Source organism: Tachypleus tridentatus, chromosome 6, assembly GCF_004210375.1.
Source record: "Tachypleus tridentatus isolate NWPU-2018 chromosome 6, ASM421037v1, whole genome shotgun sequence".
NCBI lineage: Eukaryota > Metazoa > Arthropoda > Merostomata > Xiphosura > Limulidae > Tachypleus > Tachypleus tridentatus.
Window position 1 is genome coordinate 85,070,961 of NC_134830.1, and position 24,066 is coordinate 85,095,026.

General features: G+C 35.8%; 1 protein-coding gene across 7 annotated transcripts in view; it reads left to right on the forward strand.

The window, feature by feature from the left end:
- Positions 1–1,891: 1,891 nt before the first annotated feature.
- Polr1B (RNA polymerase I subunit Rpl135) overlaps positions 1,892–24,066 on the forward strand; it is a 136,304-nt gene continuing 114,129 nt past the window's right edge. For 4 of the 7 annotated variants that reach the window (XR_013029259.1, XR_013029260.1, XM_076505847.1 and 1 more), the window contains exons 1-2: positions 1,892–2,041; positions 9,815–9,892. Coding sequence is in view for 4 of the 7 variants with exons in the window: in XM_076505847.1 (XP_076361962.1) it covers positions 1,946–2,041; positions 9,815–9,892 (174 nt within the window). In the remaining 3 variants the exon portion in view is untranslated. Of the gene's footprint in view, positions 2,042–7,071; positions 7,169–9,814; positions 9,893–24,066 lie in introns of all 7 variants that reach the window. The other 3 variants (XM_076505849.1, XM_076505850.1, XM_076505851.1) reach the window with 2 other exon arrangements.

The following is a 24,066-nucleotide window of genomic DNA, read 5'->3' on the forward strand; positions in this document are numbered from 1 at the left end:
CATCAGCTAAATTTCTAGGTCAAACTTGTGATACAAAACTAGTTTAGCAATGTACGACTAGAAGGAAGACATGTTGTTATTGTCCATCCACCACCAACTTTTGGACTACTGATTGACCAACGAATAGTTGGGTTGACCATCACATTATAACACCCCCCATGACTTAAAGGGCGAGCATGTTTGGTGCAAAGAGGATTCGAAGCCGCCACTCTCAAATTTCTAGTCGAGCACCCTAACCACCTAGTTAACTGTGCAAGGAATCTAATAAGTAAAAATAGTGGAGCAACAGCTGGAAACATAATAAAAATACATAAAAACATACGTACTTACAGTAATAGAATATGCAGCATCACCTTGGATAAATATACCAACAAAACAAAAATTAAATTACAGAACGCACTACTTACAATAGCATACAAAGTAACTAGATCAATCTTTTCAGCATTTACGCATATTTATAGAGACACTAACTGATAGACTCCAATATAGTTCACAAATTATTTCGCGAAAAATTGGAAAAATGGTGATATACTATGTAAATCCGACCGTTTCAGCACTGATGATGAAAATAGTCCTAAGTAGCCTTCCTTCTTAATATTGTTGTTAGGAATGAAAATAAAATAAGCCTATCTGAAACTTTTGTTTGTTTTGCGTTTACTCGCAAAGCTACACGAGGGCTGTCTGCGCTAGCTCTCCCCTAATTTAGCAGTGTAAGATCAGAAGGAAGTCAGCTTGTCATCACCACCCACCGCCAACTCTTGGACTGCTCTTTTACCAACGAATTTACCGTCACATTATAACACACACACGACTGAAAGGACAAGAATATTTGGTGCGACCGGGATTCAAACCCGCGACCCTTGGATTACGAGTCAAACGCCTTAACACACTTGACCATGCCGGGCACCTATATAAACCTAAATATAAATACAATCAATAATTTTAATTTACTATGAAAGCTTTAAAAATGTGAATGATCTGACCGAAATTTAGAATTATTGAAGAATGTTAAAAATATAACTGTTCATATACTGTGGACTTTAACACAATTGAATAAATTGAAATGTATTTAACACAACAATATTGATATAATTACATAGATGGACATAGTTCTGAAAGGGGTCAAAGTGAAGCGTCGGCTCACTATACTATGGCCGTCTTGTAGTAACTAAATAAATATTAAACAGATATTAATCAGCTGCAAGATAGAATGAGAGGTCTTTTAAACCTGACCCTTCCGGTCTACAAGACCTAATTACCCATACATGGAAAAAAAGGTGTGCCAAAACGTGTAACTTATGACTACAATATAGAATGTTTCCATCTTCTATTTGAGAAATTTGAATAATAATTAAAGAAAATTAAAATATTCAACTATTATTTATTTTTCATGTATTTTGTTACAGGTGCAAAATAAGTGTCCCATATTGGCCCAACATAAAGTTTCTGGACTTACTAATCTAAAATCAGGAGCTCTATTCACAGAAAGTGGATTGTCTATTGTATAACATTGAACTTGATTGATAGGATCAACAACAGTAAAAAAAGCTATTGAGAAATGAGTTAAATAATTTTCTGCTTTTGGCATAACGTACTGCGAAACGAGTTGGCTTGCAAACATTTAATTGTTCTTAAGTTATTTTTGCTTTACTTATATTGGAAATACATGAATGTCATGTATTTTACATTTGCTTGTTTGCTGTTAATTTAAAAGCTATCTGAGAGCTATCTGATCTGTGCTCACTATGGGTATTAAAACCAGGTTTTTAATATTATAAGCATTCAGACTTACTGTTGAATCATTTGGGAGGGGGATTATATTTAAAGATATTAGCTTGGCTGATGATGTGAAATCAAATTTTGAAATGTTATTTTTCTGATATAAAAAGTTAGTTACAGATGACGCTGTACGTTATTGAAACACATGGTTTAAACTTAAAACATCATGGCTGTGAACGTGTGGGAAGGTGTTCCGGAAAACCCCAGTTTCAAACATTTACAAAATCTAGAGAACTGGAAGCCAAAAAAAGATCTGTATCAGGTTAACGTATAACTATGATAAAGTATTAAATAGCATTTAGTTTATTGTATTTTATAGTAGTTTACACGCCATTTCTAATTCTAAACATATCTGATGATAGTATTAATGTTGCTATCATATAGTACGATGTCTGTTGTATAGTTAGTGTTACACTTACAGCAGTATTCTTACTCTTAGAAAAGTAAAATCTTATTTACAAAAATTTAATCTGTTTTTCACAAATTTTAAACTTGAATCTTCTCTTTCTGTAGACTGTTGCCTGCACATAGTAGCTTCTCTGAATCAGATAACATTGTAATCTTTATGTTCACTTTTTAAATAAGAATTAAGATCACCTATGTTAGTCTTAATTATTATTATCATTGGCACAGATGAAAAAGACAATATTTTGAAAGACTTAGACTTGAAGATGTAAAATAGAAGTATTTCAAAACATCAACCTTTCCATCTGTGGTACTTTTGTAGATTGGTTCTTCAATGTTTCCACAAGTGTCACACTGAAGTAGGCAGTGCCCATTTCACTTTCATTTGCTCATCATGAAGAGTCTGCGTAAATAGTCTATATATAAAAAGAAAAGTGTGTGTGTTTATATATATATATATATATATATATATCAGATAGTTTAAACTTTCTAATCATGGTATGGATGAGATAAATTATTAGTCCAGTAACTGAGTTTTTCTAGTGTGCCTGTGTAAATTAACTAGAATGGACAAATTTAGTAAAAATCAACACAGTCTTTATTGTAGAACAGACAGAAAAGAGAGGCAGCATAGATACCGGTACAGACAAAATCACAGTCAAATGTCATTATTATGATTATCATTGTACACACTCCTAATTCTTAGAGATCCATAAGGAACAAAATAGAGAATGAATAGATAAAATTGTAATAGGTAGGATTACAAATAAATTTTTCTCTGATTAAAATTAATTTTTATTTGTAAACATTTAGTTCTTTTGCCATATCCTTCCTCAGACAAAAATGTGCCGAGCAACACAAATTTGTTAATTTGGGGATCACTACTTTAAAACAGGTCTCTAGACAACAATCATAACAATAACTGACATATGGTATTAAATTTATAAACCCTATAGAAGTAATGATGAAGATAGAATTAAGTGTAAAAGATTTAAGATTTTACATAAATTGAATAGCCAAAAACCTTAGTCTTTGTTGTAATTATATAACAATATAAAAATCTTAAACACTGTTGCTTAATAATATTTAATTCAAATTTATTACTTCAATATAATCAGCATAATGAAAATACCATTACAGGTATTATGCAGAAAAATAAGTTGATCATACATCAGATAATACATTGTTGAATTAAAAGTTTAATTTGATAAATAATACATTGCAGAAACACAATGCTCATTACTGATAAGGTTCAAAGAATACCAAAGAGATGATAAGAACTGTTATAAATGCATCAAGTATATCTTTTCATATCCAGGAAAACAATCCCATGATAAACTTAAAAATGTAAAAAAAAATAATAGACAGAGAATGAAATACCAAACAGAAAAATCAAAGAAGCTATTGTCATCTAAACATGACACTGGACTGCTAGTAGTTGTTAATCAAAACAGTGGCTAACAACTACTCAATATTGCATGGATATCACTTATCAAAGATATAAAACATATTATTTTTAGGGATTTAAGTGTAAAATTAAAGAATCTATTATCCAAAGCATAAACATTATATTTTTTATATAATACCTGTAATTATATTTTTCTCATGTTTATTATATTGAAGTAATAAATCAATCTTAAATATTGTTAAGCAACAGTGTGTATAAGATTTTTATATTGTTATACAGTTATAAAGACCAAGTTTTTTGATTTTCAGTTTATGTAAAAGATTAATTCTGAAAGTGTTTTCTCTGTTCATTATTATTTCTATATTCTTGCCTGTTATTATTATGATAGTTGCCTTAACACCTGTTTTAAAGCAGTGTTCCATAGATTAATGAATTTGTGATGTTTATTAGATTATGACCTGATGAAGGCTTAGAGCCTCTTTTCTGGTTTAGAGGGTGTATTCTTTGTTGGTTGTCATCCTTTCTACTGCTTCTCTCCATATTCCAATAGCTATGGCCTCATGGTGTTTCTTCATATTTGTCCACAAGAATAATGTCTTTCAGTTCCAGCCTTTTCCATTTGGAACAGCACCAGCCTCCTACATAGTCAGTCACATTGTTCAGAGCTTCGCTCATCATCTGCATGGTCATGGACTATGGTTCCAATTCTAAATAAACAATTGGCTTTTCCTTTCCCACTCAAAGGTAGAAACCTCAGATCATACTTCCCTCTTTTCTAAAGAAGCTACTTGCTTCGGGTGGCATGTCAAAATATCCAAATTCTTCCTTACCCTGACCCAATTCCTCATCCATCTGGGGATCCTATTCAACCTTCACCACTCCATTTATCCAGACAGACTTCAGTGTCCAGTCCAAGCTGCTTATCTATCTCGTACGGCTTTCTTTTGGGGTTCCTGTCACCATCATTTCATTCTTTGGAACTCCACTACCACTAGAGACCTTTTCTCTTTCACCCTTAATGAATAAATTCACCAACTCATCCAGATGATTTACTCCTCCTTGGGGATGGACAGTCATTAGCTTTTTTACATCTCCTCCCACTGAACAATACACTTGACTTATTCTCCAACAGTCCACTTTCATGAATCAGTAGAAAAGTGTTTCCAGGTAGGCATATGTACTATCCTGCATGTATTTGTAACCCACTACTTCCATCAGCTGGCCTTCTCATCTCCAGGGAATTCAGGTTTCCATCCATTGCCATCCTTCAATCCATCCTACATCTTTCACAGGTGAATGTACTTCTTTATTTATTCCTACTCATCGTTAATCTATTTTAGGTTCACACTAGTCAGCTAGTGTTGCATCCTAGGATATACTTACCCAACACCCACTTCGAGTCAGGATAATGGAAAGCACTCATACCATTTGCTTAGCTCTGTGAGTGTCCACCATGAGATGGGGTGTTCCACAAGGCCACTCTGCTTTCCTTATGGTATTTCTATATTAAATTTCAAATCTGATCCAGACCATACCTATTTTATGGACTGTAATAAAAAAAAGGCAGCATCAGGTTTGTACATTTACCCACTTCTATGTCTAACAATTGCCAATTTTTAAAAATGGGTTTTGCAATCACCTGTTGCACTGTCTTCAGTAAAATACCTTTACAGACAGAGAGACCAAAGGGGATACAGGCATAAACTCTGGGCCTCCCAAATGCAATTTTATCTCTTTTAAAGTGGAGCTTCCAATCACTGGGATGGTGGATTATAGAAAATCCTTACCTGGTGTAGGACCTTAACTGCTAGGGTTAGAACAGTGGGTACCCCTGCAGTGAGATGTGAGGCTGAAGTGTTTCCAGAGTGTAGTGCATTTCACTCTATAAATTTGATACCTCACAATCTCCAAGTGGGTTATGGACACACATCACTCTATTAATCCTATATACATGTATCTTTGTAACAGTTCTTGCTCCCACAGTTGTATGATATCTAAGGTTCTGATGGTGGAGTAGATGAAGCAAATTAATAAACAACTGTGATGTATCACTTTTACAACTGACTCCTGCAGCATGCAAAGGGCCTGAAGAGACTGATGGTTGAGGTGAGGTTATATAAATAACCATAATGATATATTCTGATATGGTGCTCTCTATATTCAGCTTTCATGATGACTGTAGTGACTGATAGTTCAGAAGGAGTACACAGATACTCATCACAAGCACTTTTCTTCCACAACTGATTTTGAAACTTTGAGTCTCATGGTAGAGGCAATGAGCACATAAGTTTGTTTTAAATGAATCTCAATCCCACTACACATATTGGCCATCTGACAGCATTTTTGCAAGTACTGAGATGGTCATGTACCTAACCATCCTTGTGAGACATTTCATGGTTCTATCTCCTTCTCCCATAAATGAGTGAGGAATATACCCTAGATGAGAAGAAATGCAGTTTCCAACAGTTGCTCTCTTATAGAATTGTGTTCCATACACAATAGATTTCCTTTAGATACTTTCAGAAGGATACTTATCCAAATAATCTTTACACTTGTTCCTCCATCATGTCATCATGGGATTCTATCTAACTATGTATGGAGGAGAATATTTCTTTCAGAAGTTAAAAATTTCCTTATCTAAAAATATATTTTTAGTATATACCCATCTCCATGTACATTTCCAATGGATACTCACCTCCATGCAGATTCCCATATATCTTCCTTACCTTCTTAGTGCACTTTCTTTTTATTGCCTTTTCAGAGAATGAGGATTCTTACATGCAATTGCTGTTGGTGGAAGGTTTTGCTGCATGATACATCATGTAGTTATGTAAATTCATGTAGACAGATGTGAATTTAGATGGGAGTTTTCATTAGGCTGGTGACATGCAGAAATGTGCACTTTAAGAGAAAAAACAATTTTTTTGTACAGAGGTATCTATCAGAAATACATTTTCAGATAGAAAAAATATTAACATCTCCAAAATGACATACTCTGTTACACTGCATTCAAAAATAAAATCTTATGTACATGCTTGTGCAGACTGGATCACAGTCAAATATTGTTGTAAATATCTTGTCAGGGACAAGAAAAAGAATTTGGTGTTAACAATATAATATGCCAAATTCTTATATCTTATGACAAGTATATTTAATTACAATCATACTTCAGCTTAGAAAAGGCATTCACAACATAATTGTTGTTACAGCAAGTGGCTTATGTAAATAATGTTTTGACTACTACTGTGTTTGTAGTGTTTCAGCTGGCCTGATGAGCTTGAGATTGAGTTAAATGTGTCATCAACAATGCATATGACAAACATAAGAGTGGTTTAGGTACTATTAATATGTAATCTTCTAATTTTTTGAAAAATTTCTAAGGGATGAGATATAAATTTTAATGTTTAAGCAGTATAATAATAGATCTAATACTAATGTTTTATTACATGTATAATTAATAAACATTTGTTTATTTCAAGGAATAAGATATGTGACTTCACCAAGATATGATATGATACTCTGTATTGAAAAATTTAGAAACAAAGAGTGACACTGCTTTTGGCAGTGAAGTTTATAGTGAGTTACATTTGTGTATATCCTACATCTGCATTTACTAACTCATTCTTTTATTGTTACACTTAAGTTATCTAAATATTCTCTGCTTTCAAATTTGATATCTTAATGAGACTTTCATAATACCTTTTATTTTTAACATTTGTTTCTTTTGTTTTAGTATATCTGAGCATCCTTTATTTTACTAGTTGTTTATTTATCAACATTTCATTTCCTTATTCACTTAGTTAGAGTTTGTGTTTGATATGACTTTAAAAATATTTCTGTACTTAACATTGAAGCTGAACTGTCCATTCTGTGTTTATCAAAGCATTATGCATTTTTGAAAGTGTAATGCACTAGTGAAGGAAAATTATTCATTACAACCTTTTGAAGTGGAATCCTGCCAGAGGAAGTTCTGTACCTTCAGTTTACATGTTCTGGGATCTAAATGTTCACCCACATTTTTGCAGCGTGTAGTGACCTGAGTAGGAGAGGAGAGGATCCTGATGGTTGAGGGGCCCAACCACACCACACCATTTTGACCTTGAATTCCTGTTGACAGGTGGCCTTGTGATAGTTTGCTGGACATGTTTGGCTATGGTCAATTGAGTATCAGTGTTGGGCATTCTCAATGGGTGTTGTAGGCATTATATCTGCTGCTTGTGTTTGGGTATAGTGCTCATGAAACCCTGGTATTGCTGCAGTGTCCTTGTGTGGCTTTATTGTGCATCATCTTGTAAGACTCTATAATGGGTGAGGGTCAGTGGGCACTGAATATTTCTTCTTTCATCATGGATCCCTCAAATCCAAATAAAATTGAAATAATAAACACAGATAATCAGTAATAAACAGCCATGTCTTGAAGACTGAATAGCAGTCTCCACCTCCTTCTCACCTGTACCTCATTTTCTCATACCAAATTCTTTGTCAGATAAACATTTCAGGCAAATGCCACCCCTGTTTTATTCAGAAGGGATTAGAGGAGCTTTTTGCTCCTTAAGTCCCTCAAGAAGCTAAGTTCTGATAGCATATAGGTAGAAACATTCACCCCAAATCAGAGTGAACTCCTCTTGAAATAGAAGGCCATTGGGTGTATATCCAATGAAGTTATTCCCCATGCTACTTTGAATTCTTCATGAGGAGTTCTTATTAAGAGGAATTTGAAGAATATCCTTGAGTCAGAGATCATGGTTGTTTTCTTTACCTAAGGAGTTTTCACAGTGAAGCATATCTCCACTTGTAAGGACAGAATTACATTGCCTACCAATGTTCTAATTTTGACGTTTAAATTACCACATCCACTAGCTGTACATTCATCTAAAGGTAAACAATCACAATGTTTTCTGGTTGAGTAGATGATATCTTTGAGCTGCAACCAGTGAATACTTGAAAGAATGATCAATCATATGATAAAATTATTCTGAAGAAAGGATGCAATGTTTAAAGTACCGAGTCTTGATACTTTCAGAGCTATACTTTTAACATGGATAATTCTCAAAATATTTGTTGCTAAGCAAGAAACTTGACAACTTGTTTGTATATCTGGTAGAGAAAACTGTTTAAGTGTGTACATGGATATGCACCCCATTTTTCTTTGTAACATTAATAAAGATTGTCTTTAACTTTCCCTTGCACATTTCCAGTCTCCATATTTCTTACATAGCTTAAAACTAAGTTTTAAAATTTAGATTACTTTGCATATTTCTAGGTTGATTTTCCTATTACTAAGTAGACCTTTATAATACTTGCAGATTATTATCCCTGGATACTATGCATGTAATTTTTTTCAAAATGCTTCTGTAAATGATACATCTCAGTTGATTTCAATATTGTGCAAATAACAACCAAGTAATAAATGAAACACACGTCTTTAACTTCAAGGCTAGTTGAAGAAACTAAAGAAGGACAATTGTTTTTTTGTAAATAAACTAGATCTACTTATCAAGATATATTAAAATTACTGATAATAAAAGTTTAAAATAAACCAGTATTCCTCTTAAGTTTGAAACAAGTTGTGCATTGATAATATTACCTACTCAAACATAAAATGAGCATTGCCATTGTCTGTCCTAGTTGTCAATTTGGTGTAATGACATAAAGCAGATATTTCTGTTTTGTTGCCTGTTTTCTGATTGGTCTGCTAGAAAGAGTGCTTTGCACTAGCAAGTTTCATTGCTTTTTGAGATAAAGATTTAATCTGATCCTTGAGGAAAGCAGATTTATTTTTTGTCTTAAAGAAACTTCATTTATACACACACAAATACACATTAATGTGTATAAAAACATTATCACTTGAAGTACAACTGCAGTTGTTTCTTTGGTATAAAAAATTAGCTTCAGCTTCTTAATGATCTTTAATAAGACTCTGAAACTGACATATAGATGGAGCTGATATATTATGAAAAACAAACACATTTACGCAATCTCATGACAGGCTAAACTATGAAGACATAATTTAGATGATATGGAACTTCATGTTTGAATGTTTAAGTCATGCATACTAAAAAGTATGAAAATTACCACAGAAATTACTTTATAGATTCCGATTTATTTTAAGTTCAGATTTTTAAAATCATTAATTATAAGAATAAATTTGCTTCAATATAAACATTATAATATCACAAGTTTAATGATTCTGTTTTGTGTATTTTTCTTGTGTTTTTGCAGGTATTACAAGGTATAAGCAAAGCTCATATTGAATCATTTAATTATGTTTTAAGAGAAGGACTAACAAGAGCAGTTCAGGTATTTCCCTATTCTTAAGTTTTTCACTGAAATAGAAAAACTTGTATACAATGTTTGTAAATGAAACATCCAGTTTTCTTGGGAAATGTGTATTAATTTATTAGTCTGTGTCATGCTCATAATTTTTTACTTTAACTTGTTTTCATTTCACTGTAACTTTTAAAAATTGCAAGAGAAAAATTATTTCCAAAACATACTTGTTTCTGCTGACACTATAGCTATTTCTCGATATCCAGAGTTTCCACTCTGCCTATCTAAGCACCGAAAATACTTGCTCTCGTCTTTTATATCTCACTCAACTGTTTTAAGCAAATTTTAAGTTGCAAAATTCTCCACTGACCTCAATGCAACCTCTATCTGTGTACTGTATATAAGCACATCATTTAGCTAATGTAATCACTTTTTCTCAATAAAGCATTCAGCGTAGGTCTCTATCAACAGGAGTATTGTGATTATTCACAATTTATGTTGTGACTTTGAACATCTTTGTAATCTCTACTATTAATATTTTGTTTATATTTGTAAATTACTTAACAAAAAAAAAATGTATGGACCAGTATGAATTCCAGAGTTAGTTTACCATTTTCTACCCTCAGAAAGTTACAAGAAGCTCCTTTTCTCCATACTCTGTTATTTGCTGGAGTTCCAGAGATGTTAAAATCCTGAATTGATTCAACCTGTTTATATTCTTTTTTATAATCTTTGGTTTCTTGCTTTTCTAGTGCTGAATTAGGAGTAATGGCCCATAGTGTTTCCTGACTCCTTTTAGATCCCAGGTCTATAGGTTCCCATAATAGGGTCTGTCCGTATGCTCAAGGAACTTTGGCTTGAACGGATGGACAACAATAGCATCAGTGACTCTTCTGTGGCCATAAGAGCAGTGTGAGCATGATTACATCACTTTTTGAACATCTAGAGTTCTTTCACCAGGGATCCATGGGTGTTCCACGTTCTGACCTCAGGGTTAGTCATTCAATTTTTGTCACCTTCACCATTGTCAGGTCAACTTGTTGCTTTTTTTAAGACAGGTTATTGGTGTCCAATCATTGATTTGTCTTGACCCAGTCAATTTTTAGATCCTCCTCCCTTTACAATGAAAATTTTTCTCAACCTATGGTGGCACTTTGTGCCAAGGTTCTGGATGACTGTATTCCATTAGTAGAATCTTCCTGGAGATTTTTCAAGTTTGTGCATTAGGGTACTGCATTCAGGGCTCTACTGTTTGGTTTTGCATCAGCATCTTATGTCTTCTGCAGAGTTGTTTGAGCCTTTTCTTGTCATCTACATTTCTTGGACCTGTGCACACATCATTGACTGGCTCCATCCTGTTAGTTAGTAGAACAACACTCTCAGATTCTCCTTTCAGAAGACACAAAAGAGGGCTTTGTTATAGAACTGGAGAAATCTGTTTTGTCACCAATGCAATATCTCATCCTTCTTTGTATGTTTTCAATACTCACTTAAGTCACACTCATCCTTCTCTTGAGCCTTTAGCTACATGGTCTTTGTTTATTCTTTTTCTTAACTATATCACGATAGGTCACAAATCAAAAGCCGTGTCATTATATTTGTGATTTGCATTCAAAATTTTATTGAACTATTATTTTATGAATTTTTCAAGGCTTAGCAGGCTGCAACAAATAGCAACAGAGTACAAAGAAGAAATAATTGTTTGCTTTATTTCCTTATTTATTGTTCTATGTTTTAAGAAAAATGAGTTTAAAAACTTGTTTGTAAATGTTAATGGTCTATATGTGTATACAGTTTATAATAATTGAAATATGATTGTATTTTACCAAATACTAATCCATTAAAACACAGCCAAGACAGATAATTTTGTAAAGACTTAAAGGTCAGTTTTATATTAATGGATACAGTAACATGAGTGCATGTGCACCCTGTCATTGTAACTTCTGCATTGTTAGCCATGCACAGCTGTAGTAATTTTAAACTGAAAAAGCCATTGTTTATATTCATTTCCTGATTTTATATGGTGGTTACAAGATTGGTCAAATTGATTGAACACATACAAAGATTCTTTTATAAAAATAGCATAAACTATAAGGTATTTTCAAGGAATTAGGACATTATAAGGATTTTGCATGTGACTCTTGAAAATTCTCTGATGCAGAAAAGTGTTTTTAATCTTAAAGTGAAAATTACTTTGCATGTTAGATGGGCAACATGCAAAAATAAAAAAAGGCATGAGAAAAAACATTGTTTAACAAACCTTAAAACTTAATAAAAGATCCAATATTTTGCATATGAAAGCTTTATAATGCTTCCTGACCATCTGCCAAATTTTGTGAATATATTTCTTACCAGTTTAAAGTAATAGCATGAAAATTATAACAAGCGCAAAGTGGTTTTAAGGTTGAATCAAGGAACTAAATCCATGCTGAAAGAGTTAAATTGTATTTTTTGTTGTTGTTGGATTGTGGACATCATCATTTGGAGTTGTTTGCAATCCATGTGCATAAGACCCTTTATCATTCCACATTTGCCCTGTTTTACTCTGATAGGTCTTTTCTTCCCAAGACTTTGGTAGCCAGAGAAGGGGAAGTATTCTTCTTATCAGTCCATTTGCCAGCTGTTTTTCACTTTTATGACCACTCTGATTCTAATAATTAATGTCCTTTCAGGATCCTCAAGTGTTACGTGGCATGTGTACTAACTCATTTCAAAGTACTAGGAATGGATTACTCATCAATTTAGATCCTTCTATTTCCTGTGACATATCTCTCTTTACTCTCACAAAGTAGCTTAGCAAATTAATTCACATGGCCTATATTGAATTATTGTTACGGGAAGAATTTTTTATGTCACATTGCACCAGATTAATTGTATCTCTATCATTAGCTGCCCTGTTCAGTAGTCCTCTGGAAGACATTGTGTGTGCTGGTATGTGAACTACTACTCATACTTTCCTGTCTCATTACTTATGTGATCTTACAGTTTCATCTTCAGAGGGTTTTTAACTATCTTTTATAGCTATTTTGACAACATCTGTTAGACTTTAACCAGAGGTATTTTTCTCAGTCATATACTCTTTTATTTCAAGGGTCACTTTATTTTTTACTAGATCCCATTCTGTGGCAAGTGTTGCTCAGGTAGGTATTATTTCTCTTTTCAATTCCTCACAAGCAACCACTTTCACTATAACTACAACAGGTTGTAAAGGCTGTGTCAAAATGGAGTGTTTCATAAGACTAGGCACTACTGGATGGTATTACCTTATTATTATAGACTATCGTTTATTGACTATCATGAGTAAAGCTGAAGAGGATTCTGCCTGTCCTTGTTGATCTTCAGGTTGAATAAATCAGAATCTGTTTGCTTTTAGAAATGGAGGTAACTTGGTTCATCTATTGTGGAGTTTTCAGAGCAATGTTCCTCGGGACCTCCCCAATACATATCACCCTCCAGATTGTAATAGTAGATCTCAGGAGTCCTTATCACCCACAGTTTCTAGTCTCTAGAGTAGTGTACAAAGCCTTTTTTTCCAGTGTGCTTCTCTCCTCTGAGAGAAGAGGGCAGGCAAAGTTGGAGACCCTCTTTCTTGGGTCCCTGGATGTCTTCTTCAGATGCCAGTAGGTATGGCACCACCTTCTACAGGACCTACTCATAATTCAGATGCAGATTTAGCGTGAAGGTACCTGATTGGGGGGTTCTTGACCCGTCTCTTTGATCAATGTCAGTTTCATATATTGGTCATAGAAGGGGTCCACTATCTTTTTATAATTTTGAATGTAAAGTGGCTCCATTATAGGTTCTAGTTGAGCACAGGTTCCACTTCTGCATCATAATTTCAGGGGCAGTGGAATATTTTTGTCCACTTGGATGGGGAGTGGGGATGATTATTCATAATTACAGACCAGATGAGTTCTGTTCCGTTGGTTGAGAATGGCATACACTATACCATTATTTCTAGCCTGGGTTGTTGCCTTTTGGACTTCTTCAAGTGGAGGAGAAAGTTTATCCTCTCAGATGTTGCTTACTTTCTTGTTGTGATTCTGTGAAATGCATCACCATATAGACAGGTTGGGATTCAATCAAATGTGTATATATGCATGAAACATTGTGGTCCAGTAATCCTAGCCTCCAACTTAGGATATATGTACCATAACCCCTTAATTCCAACCATGGCTTCTAAAATCTCAGCAATCTGGTTGGGGCTGACTTGTACTGACAAATACTCATATTCTATTCTGTCTTTTGATATTAGAACTAAGTTACAACTGAAGAGCATACCTGTTCTTCATGTAGTATGGTTCCCCCTCTCTTTTACCATTTTTTATCTTGGTGTTCACTCCTGTTCTGTACAGATGCTTTCTGTATGGATCACGCCTGCATCAGCCTCTCCACCTTCTAAATATATGATTCTAGCTATATTGTTAGGAGAGGTAAGTAGGTTTTGGAAGTTAACATCTTTGTAACTGAAAATGTATTTCTGATAATACTTACCTCTGCTGACATTTTACTGTTCTACCTCCCCAACAAAAGCTGGTTTTCTGTCTTGAAAAACGGATTATGGTATCTGACCAGTACCTAGATAAAATATGCATTAAATTTGGTGGAGAATTTTGCAAATTAGAATTTGCCTAGTGCAATTGAGTGGGGTATAAGACTGGAGCAAGTGTTTTCAGTGCTTAGATGGGAAAGAGTGAAAACACTGGAAATCAAGAAATAGCTATTTTGTCAGCAGAGATAAGTATTATTGGAAATACATTTTCAGTTTTGGAAAAATGTTAATTTATGGTAAGGTATTTTACTTCAACTCATATGCATAACTACTCCTTAATCAAGATATCTAGGGGATTTTAATTTGGGAGACTACGATGATATGGGTTCCTCTTCCAATACCACATCCAGAGTTACATCTCTTCATGAATACCTTGCTTCAGGGATGTGGATGCATTTACCAACAGTCATAAATTCCAGGGTTCTGTGCATGGATGAAGAGGCTTTCCTACACAACATTTTAGCCCTTCTTGTTCTTCAACAGGTAATTCCGTATGGTCAAGCCTTATTAATGGGAAACTCGTCTGGGTTTGCTCTGACAGTTCGATTGTGGTATATTATGCTTGCAAATTTTGCACTTACTTTCTCAGAAACATTTCTGTTTTATCACCCTACTGTTTTCTCATGTTCCATGGGTGATATCTGCAGTAGCTGGTCAATTGTCTCAGTCCAAACAGATTCTCTCAAAAGAATGAATGCTGCATTGCAGGGTTTTGATTTTGTAACTGTGATTAGTGGATTGGCCTTTTATCGTATCACCCAACTACTGGCAATTTAATCTCCAGTACCTCTTCAGGTTTTTGCAGTAGATGCATTCCATCAGGACAGGTTGAGATAACAACTCTAGACCTTCCCTTCACTTTTATGTTACCCAGAGTACTAAATATTATTTGTCCCAACCCATTGTTATGTTCTGTTTGTAGCACAAGCTCGTTTACTACAATCTGCTTCTGTGGTACCTTTTGGAATGTTTGCTTCTTCCACTTCTTTGTATGCTACTTCTGCAGAGGTAGTCATGATATGACAATACACCCAGCTATCCAGAAACTCAGACTTCAGGCATAGAAGTTCTACAATCTTTCACATGACATTGGAGTTTAATTTGTAGGATTGTCATGTATCTGTGTCAATTCTTGCTTTGTCCTGAGATGACATTGGAGTTTATTTTCTAGGGTTGTCGTGTATCTGTTTAGTCCTAAGATGATTATTTCTCAACAGAAATGACTTGCGTATTGGCAGTGCTGTATTGATAAGCGGTTGAACCTATTTTGATCAGAAGTGTCAACCATAACTCATTTATTGACCTGGCTCCTCTAGCAGAGATTTTTCACCTTTCACAATCACCCCATTTAAGTCATTCTTAGTGACTACTAATCAGTTCTTGTGACTACATGCTCTTTGAATCCTCTGTTCTCTCCATCCATATTTCTGAAGTTGTTCCTTAGTCTCAAATGATTCCCTCGGTGTGGATTCCTGTACATGATGAGGGGGCCTCCCAGGGAAGGTTCTGTTTTTCAGTTTACCTCCTCTGGGATCTAAACATCCACTCATGTGTTTGCCATGCATGGCAACCCGTGAAGGGGAGGAGAGGATCCTGGTGCTTGAGGAGTCAAACCCTAACACACCACTTTGGCCTTGAATACCTGTAGATGGGTGGACTTGGGGTGGCCCCCCTTGGGTCAGTCGGCTGGTTCGCTCGGGCTAGAGTTATCCAAGTACCAGTGTTGGATGTTCTCAATAGGTGTTGTAGACATTGTACCTGATGCTGGTGTTTGGTATAGTGCTCACAAAATCCTGGCATTGCTGTAGTGTCCTTGTTTGACATTGTAGTGCATCCCCTCATAGGACTCCATGATCGGTGGGGTCAGTGGGCACTGAAATTTCCCTTTCTTTATTATGGATACTCCAATTAAAAATCTTAATAAAATAGAGAAAAAACAGTCTATGGGTAAATGACCATGTCTTGAAGATTCTGAGCAGCAATCCTCACCACCTGTACCACCTGTTGTACCTCATATTCTTATATTGCATTCACTTTCAGACATGCCTTTAGGGCAAATGTCTCCCTTTTTCATTCAAAAGGGACTAGAGGGAGTTGCTGGCTCTCCAAAGTCAGCAAAGACATAGTGGTGGAAACATCCACATCTCAACACAGTGAACTCCTCTTACATTCAAAGGTGATCAGGGATATACCTATTGAGGTTACATCTCATGCTACTTTGAACTCATTATAAGGATTTATTGTTGAGAGGAATTTAAAGAACATCCCAGAGTCAGAGATTCTTGCTGGTTTTTCCACCTAAGGAGTTTCTACAGTGAGGCATACATCCACTCGCAAAGATGGAATTATGATGCTGACCAATGTCCTCATTCTCACATATACATCTCCATGTCCACCTGCCACCATCAAGGCAGGTTATCTTAATTGCAGAGGACAGCCATACATTCCAAACCCTCTCCAATGTTTCCACTATCAGAGGTTCGGTCACTTAGAGACGTCATGTCGTGGTTCATTGACGTGTGCTTGTTGCAGTGGCAAAAATCATGATGCATATGAGTGTGAAACAGACCCTCATTGCATTTGTTGCAATGGCTTTCACCTATCCTACTTTCGTTCTTGCCCTAAATGATTGGAAAAAAAGAGGTGCAGCATTTGAAAATGACTCACAACATTACTTATCCCGAGGCTCAAAAATTGCTATCCACCACCTCATCTCAGATGTATGCTGATGCACTTTGCCTTACAACAACAGTGGAAGTGCAGACAGATCTCTCTGTGTCTTCAAAAGAATCATTCTCCAAACAAATGAAAATTCTTTTGACCTCCCTGATTAAAAAAGTTGATAAATCAACTTCAACACCCATGTCTGTCCTGTACATATATTCCAACAAACCCCAAGATCCACATCCTTCGGTTGCAGGTACAGGCATTTACTTGGATATATTTTCTCCCACACCATGATGAAAAACAATTATTCGTTCACGTCCTCAGTCACTAGAATCCCCTTCCAACAGCAAAGACCTGCCCAGTCGACCCAAGGCATGATCCATGGAGGCCGATAGACCTCCCTCAAATAAGGACAGTAAGGAAAAAAGGTGTGGTCCTAAACAGAAGGGTTCTCTACCCAATTTGCCTACATGTAAATAAAACTGGCCACCCTGATGCAATGGAACTGTATCGTTCTAATCTGGATGACATCAAAATACTGATTGCTTCCTACCATCCTGTATGTCTTTCCTTACAGGAAACATTTCTGAAACCTGCCAATACAGTCACTTTTCGATGGTTTTCTTTGTACAGAAATGACAGTCTGTGTGATGGACAAGTTTATGGAGGGGTAGCACTATTGGTTAATCATCATGTGCCCACCCTGTCTTTGCCATTCATGTTTCCTTGGGTCATACTATCACTGTTTATCTCTGTGACTATAATTGTCCCTTTACACTGGTGGAACTCAAATTGGCCATTCATCGGTGTGGCAGTACATCAGTTGGACCTGATGATATATACTATGACATGCTGCGTCATCTATCTCCTGCTTCTGTTGCTATTCTTCTGATCATTTTTAACAGGATCTGGCAAGAAAATGTTTTTCCTGAAACCTGGTGCCAGGCTATTGTCCAACCTTTCTCTAAGCCTGGGAAGGATTCCAAGATTCTATCAAACTAACATCCAATTGCTTTGACGAGCTGTTTCTGTAAGACCTTAGAGAGGAGGGTTAATGCTTGTCTTGTTTGGTTCCTCGAATCAAACAACATCCTCTCATTCACCCAGTGCGGCTTTCGACAACCACTCCACCATGGACCACCTGAATCAACTTGAAACGTCAATCAGAGAAGCCTTTCTCAAAAGACAACATCTTGTATCAATATTTTTTTTGACATTGAGAAGGCTTATGATACAACATGGAGGTATGGCATTTTGCAAGACTTCCATATATATGGGTTATGTGGCAATTTGCCCATTTCTATTAAACATTTTTTAATGGACAGGAAATTCCAAGTTTGTGTGGGTTTAACACTTTCCCATTTTTTCTACAGGAAGTTGGAGTCCTTCAAAACTGTGTTTTGAGGGTCACACTTTTCAGTATAAAGATTAATGCCATCACTGAACAACTCCCTCTCACTGTTGCAAACGGGCTCCATGTCAATGACTTTCACATCTCATGTCAGTCGTTGAACATGAGGTATATTGAGCAGCAGCTATAGACTGCTCTCAATCATTTACTGAAGTGGAGCACAGCAAATGGCTTCAACTTCCCTCTCTAAAACCGTTTGCATGCACTTTTGCTGCCAACAGGGTATTCACCCTGATTCTGAACTCCATATTAGTGAAGTTGTGCTGCCTGTGGTCCCTAAGACAAAGTTCTTGGGGCTTATCTTTGATCATAAGCTGACCTTTATACCACACATCAAGCAGCTACGGGTCAAATATACATAAGCACTGAACATCCTCTGTGTCCTCTCTTCCACCACTAAGGGAGTGGATTGACGTTCTATTTTAAAGATATATCGTGCTCTTATTTGATTGAAACTCAACTATGGCTCTGTCAGACCCTCGGCCTTAAAGATGTTGTACCCTATTTGTCATCAAGGAGCTTTTCACACTAACGTAGTTTAGAGTTTATATATAGAGTCTCATGAACCTTCTTTGTACCTCTGCCTTTTGCAACTGTCTTTACTATATGCTTCAAAACTTTGTTCCTTACCAAAGTATTCCACCTGGGGTTTTGTTTTCCTTCTTCAGTGGGCCATCCTTTTCAGAACAGATGGTCTGCTATTTCTCCTTTTAGCCTTTGTATCCAGGAGCAGTTAGATGAATTGGATCTGTCGATGGATAACATTGCTGTATCCACTGGTCAGCCCATTCCACCATGGCTTCTTACAGTTCTCAATTGTGACTTATCTTTAAGTCATCTGAGAAAAGTAGACACTCTTGATAGGAAATACTGCCTGCTATTTGTGGGATATCTTTTGAACCATCCTTCAATTCCTTTTTATACAGATGGTTTGAAATCAGGTGACTGCATGGGCTGTGCCATGATTTGTTGTGGTTTGATAGTTGCATGCAGAATCCTCTCTACAGCTTCTGTGTTCACTGCTGAACTGTACACCATTTTATTGCCCTGGATCACATAGGAGCTAAGCAGTACTCAAACTGCACTATTTATACTGACTCTCTTAGTTCTCTACTGGCCCTAGAATCACTTCACGTTGGTTCACATCCTGTTCTCGCCAATATTCAAAACCAGCTGGCCCATTTCTCTTTAACATCTACTTCTATCCAGTTTTTCTGGATACCAGGCCATGCTGGTATTCATGGGAATGAGCTTGCTGACACTGTAGCTAAGTCTATCTGCTCTGTCACTATCATTGCTGTGCCTGTTCCATACATGGACTATGGTCCTGTATTCAAGGCTTGGCTCCATGCCAGCTGGCAGTTAATTTGGAGTGAGCAATGCAAAAACAAGCTTTTCCAAATAAAACCCTATGTTGGACTTTGGCTGTCTTGCTTTCATAAGGATTGGAAAGAGGAAGTTGTTCTAACTAGACTATGCATTGGTCACAGTTTTTTAACTCATTGTTTTCTTTAATCTGGAATTGATGCACCACTTGTAACATTCAGGTCACGATAAGCCACATTTTACTTTCTTGCCATCATTACTATTCTCAACGACAGCACCATTATAAACATATTCTGTCCCAAGGTTTGTCTAACGTTAGACAGTGTTACTGGTGATTGTGACACTGTCCACCTTGGTAATGTTTTTAGTTTTTTAAAGGCCATTAATATTTTTATTTATACATTACACCTTTTTTAATGTGGCTCCCTTTTAAAAATCACAGTCTATCTATTTGGATTTAAATTAGAAATGGGCTGTAACATTACATAACTCATAACCAGGACCAGAAAAGCCAACTTCAGATGACTAAGACTGCTGTTTGAACTACCCATTAGTCATCCTGGTGAGTTATTATTATAGATTATAGTCTATAATAATTATAGTCTTTTAAAACTTTTTCTATTACTTTCCTTTTTGAAAATGACCATAATGTCAAATAACTTGGAACCAGGACTGGAAAGGCCAAATTCTGGTGACTGATGGTGGTTTTTGTACTTGTCTGTTAGTCTTCCTGGTGAGCTATGATAATTACAGTTGTACTACAGAAAGTCCTTAACAACTTGAATTACTGTAGTTTTTGACTTAACATTGTAGATTAGATGTAAACATTGGTTTTGTGCTATTTATGTTTGTTTTTTTTAAACCTTGTTTTGTTTTACCTTAATTTCCTTTTATGAATTTTACTAAATTTACTTTTAACTTCTTAACAGATATTTCGTGCAGATAGCCTAGCTGCTTTGTGCCATAAAACACTAAATTAAACAACCACCTCAGATGATTATTCCAGTTACCTAAAATATATTTTATGATTACATGTTCTTTCTCAATGTTTGTTTGTTATCTGTCTATTGTGTGCTGTGTTTTCCCTTTATTTGACATCTCTGGTTGGGATGATTTGCAATGTTTTTCCAGAGGTCACATTCTCATTCTCTCTATGTCTTCAGATAATTTTTTCTTACACAAGACACTGCCAGGTAGGGAAGGGGATAAATCCTTATTACTAATTCATCTGATCACCATTTCTCTCTTCTTTGTCCCATCAGATTTTGATTGTAGTTGTGTTTAGTGAAAGTTTTGAAGGTATGTTGCCTGCACTAATCCATTTAGAGATGCAAGACAATGACTTTATTCTAAGATCTATTTGAAGGTGAGGAATCTTCTGCCAGTCACATTCAATCACATTTGTCACATATTTATGTACTTTACAGCTCAATTGTATTGTCTGGAGGTCACTATGTGAATTGTTATGCAGACCAACATTATTTGCATCATCTGACAGTCTCTTTGTCTGAGGTATTTTGCCTACCATGTGACTTAACCATTTATGCTAGATAATATAAAGGGATGAATATTTTCATTCCTACTTTTCAGGATCCCTTATATCATTTTCATTGTCAGATATGCTTTTGTCAAATCAATTCTGCTCTAGCAACCACTTTACTAGTTGATGGTTGCAAAAGACCCAAGAAATGAGATGTTACCACAAGACCACCTCTAGGTTGACTGAATTGTATTACTGTACTGTGTTGGACTGCCATTAATGTATTATCAGAAATAAAAACGTAGAGGAATCCTGCCTTTCCCTGCCAATCATTGGAATGAATAAATCAGGGTTGGTTTCTTTTTAAAAATTTAGGGAACATGGTTCACCTATTGCACTGTTCCTCAGGGCTCCCTAGTGCACATTATCCCCCAGATTCAACTAATGGAGCCAGTGAGTACTTATCACACTTAGTTTCCAATCACTGGGATGGTAGATAGTGGCTTTTCCTCAAGTGTTAGAGTGAGTTACTCCTCTCTTGGAAAAGTGGGCAAAGTTGGGGTCCCTCATACCCAGTTCTCTGAATGTTTTTCCCAAATGTTGGTAGGAGTTGTGTCAGCCAACATGAAAGCTTACTCATATTACAAGTTCATATTTGATATTCATTCTTTCATTCATTTAGGACTTGCATGGTCCTTCTTTTAGATCAATGTTATTCATGGAATAAGATTCACTGTCTTTTCATAATTCCAAATGCACAGTGACTCCATTTTGGGTCTTTGGTGAAGTACGGTTGTTCAATATCCTCTCCATAATTCTGGTGGTAAGTGGGATGCACCTAACTCACACAGTCAGGGAGTGAAGATGGGTGTTCATAATTCCAGACAAGATGAGTTCTTTTCCCTTTAGTTGAGTAAAGTGTAGGTTGATCTCAATCATTTCAAGCTTGAGGTGTTATGTTTTGAAATTCAGGATGAGGGTAAGGTTTGTCCACTTCAGTGTTGCATACTTGCTTTTCTTGATTCTGGTGGCTCGGAATGCATCACTGTTTGGCTACATGTTGAGATGCACTTATAAATATATATATATGCATGTATAACATTTGTTTTAGATTGCTCTAGCCACAAACATAAGACCATGATATAGTGATACCTTGGCTATTTAGTTGGGACATGGCCTATAATGATGATAATTCATCTAAAATTCCACCCATAATACAAAAATTAAGTTCTAGGTGAAGAGCATAGCTGTTGTGAAGGTAGTGATGCTTCCCCACTAGGGTGCCAATCGTCTTTTGACAAACTCATGATCTGTGCAGATGCTTTCTGTATGAATAATGTCCTCAATGGCCCTTTAATTTTATCAATGTAGAATTCTAGCTATAAGTGGGAGAAGAGGTAAGTGTGCTTGGATGTTAATGTTTTTCTAGATTGAAAATATGTCATGATACACCCATTTATCCAGAAACTCAAGCTTCAGGCAAAAACATTCTGCAGTCTTTCACATGAAAGGATAATCTCCTTCCATTCTTCCCCATTAAGAGCCAGTGTTAGAGACTGGGATTGAGTCAGTCTGGAAAAAGTGATGACATTATCCAAATGAGACACTTGTATATAGTACCAGGATGGAGGATTGATGTAGGTGGAAAGTGTCATGAGATAAATATTACTAAGAGCAATTGAGTGGGTTATAAAAGACTGGAGTAAACAAAAAAAACAGTTCAATATTTAGATGGGCAAATGCAGAAACCCTGGCAGTTGAGTAATAGCCATCAGTGTCAGCAGAAAGAAGTAATACTGGATAAACATTTTCAATTTAGGAAAATGTGAACTTCCATCAGTCTCTTTTCCAAGGTGATTTTGATTATCCATGTTACTCCAGATTAAGTCTTTCTGATTGATCTCTCCTGGTCATCACAAACCTGGTGTTTTTTCAGCTGTTTTGGCTTGATATGTTGTTTTGTCCTAAATGAACTTTACTCACCTACACTATGTGGCTCATGGTATGCTCTTTTTGACTTTTTTTTTTACTATCTTCTAACTTTATTCATGGTTGGATCCAGATTACTTTCTCTCACATGCATGCTCTGAGTTACTTCATTGCTTTCAAGACTTTTTTTCATTCTCTCCATTTATTGCTATTACATTTCTTTGTTCATGATTTTTCACTTCCCCCCTTTAACCATTGGGCTTGGCCTTTTATTTTTTTTTCTTCTTCCTATAATCAATTCATGGTGTCTTTACTTCAATCAGTAACATTACCTTTTACCTGTGTCTAAATTCCATCATTCACTGGAGTACTTTGTCTGTAGAACACTGGGACTACACCAGTTATGCTCACCTCCTATTATCTGCTTTTGGTAGCTGTTTTTTCCTTATTGGTGTACCATCTATCTGTTTTCATCCTTCTGTGAGACTGTGACTGGGTAAGTTTTCTTTTTTTTTTCATACACATTATCTTTCAGAGGCTTGTCCTGTATTTTAACCAGAACTGCATTCTGTGGGAGTGGTCTGTCCAAGTATACTTCAGTTGCTTAGAATTTGTACTATAACCCATGCTGTTTATTAAAATCACATAAACTAAAGATGGGGTGTTCCACACAAGTTCACTCATAGGTTATTCTTCTTAATGTCTTTACTTCATAAGTATGCCTGTTCTGGACTGTCCTAACCTATGGACTTCATGGATAAAACAGAAGGAAATTGTAACTTATCCCAACCATTCTTGAGATTGAATAAATTGTGTTTGCTTTGCTTTCCAAAATAGGT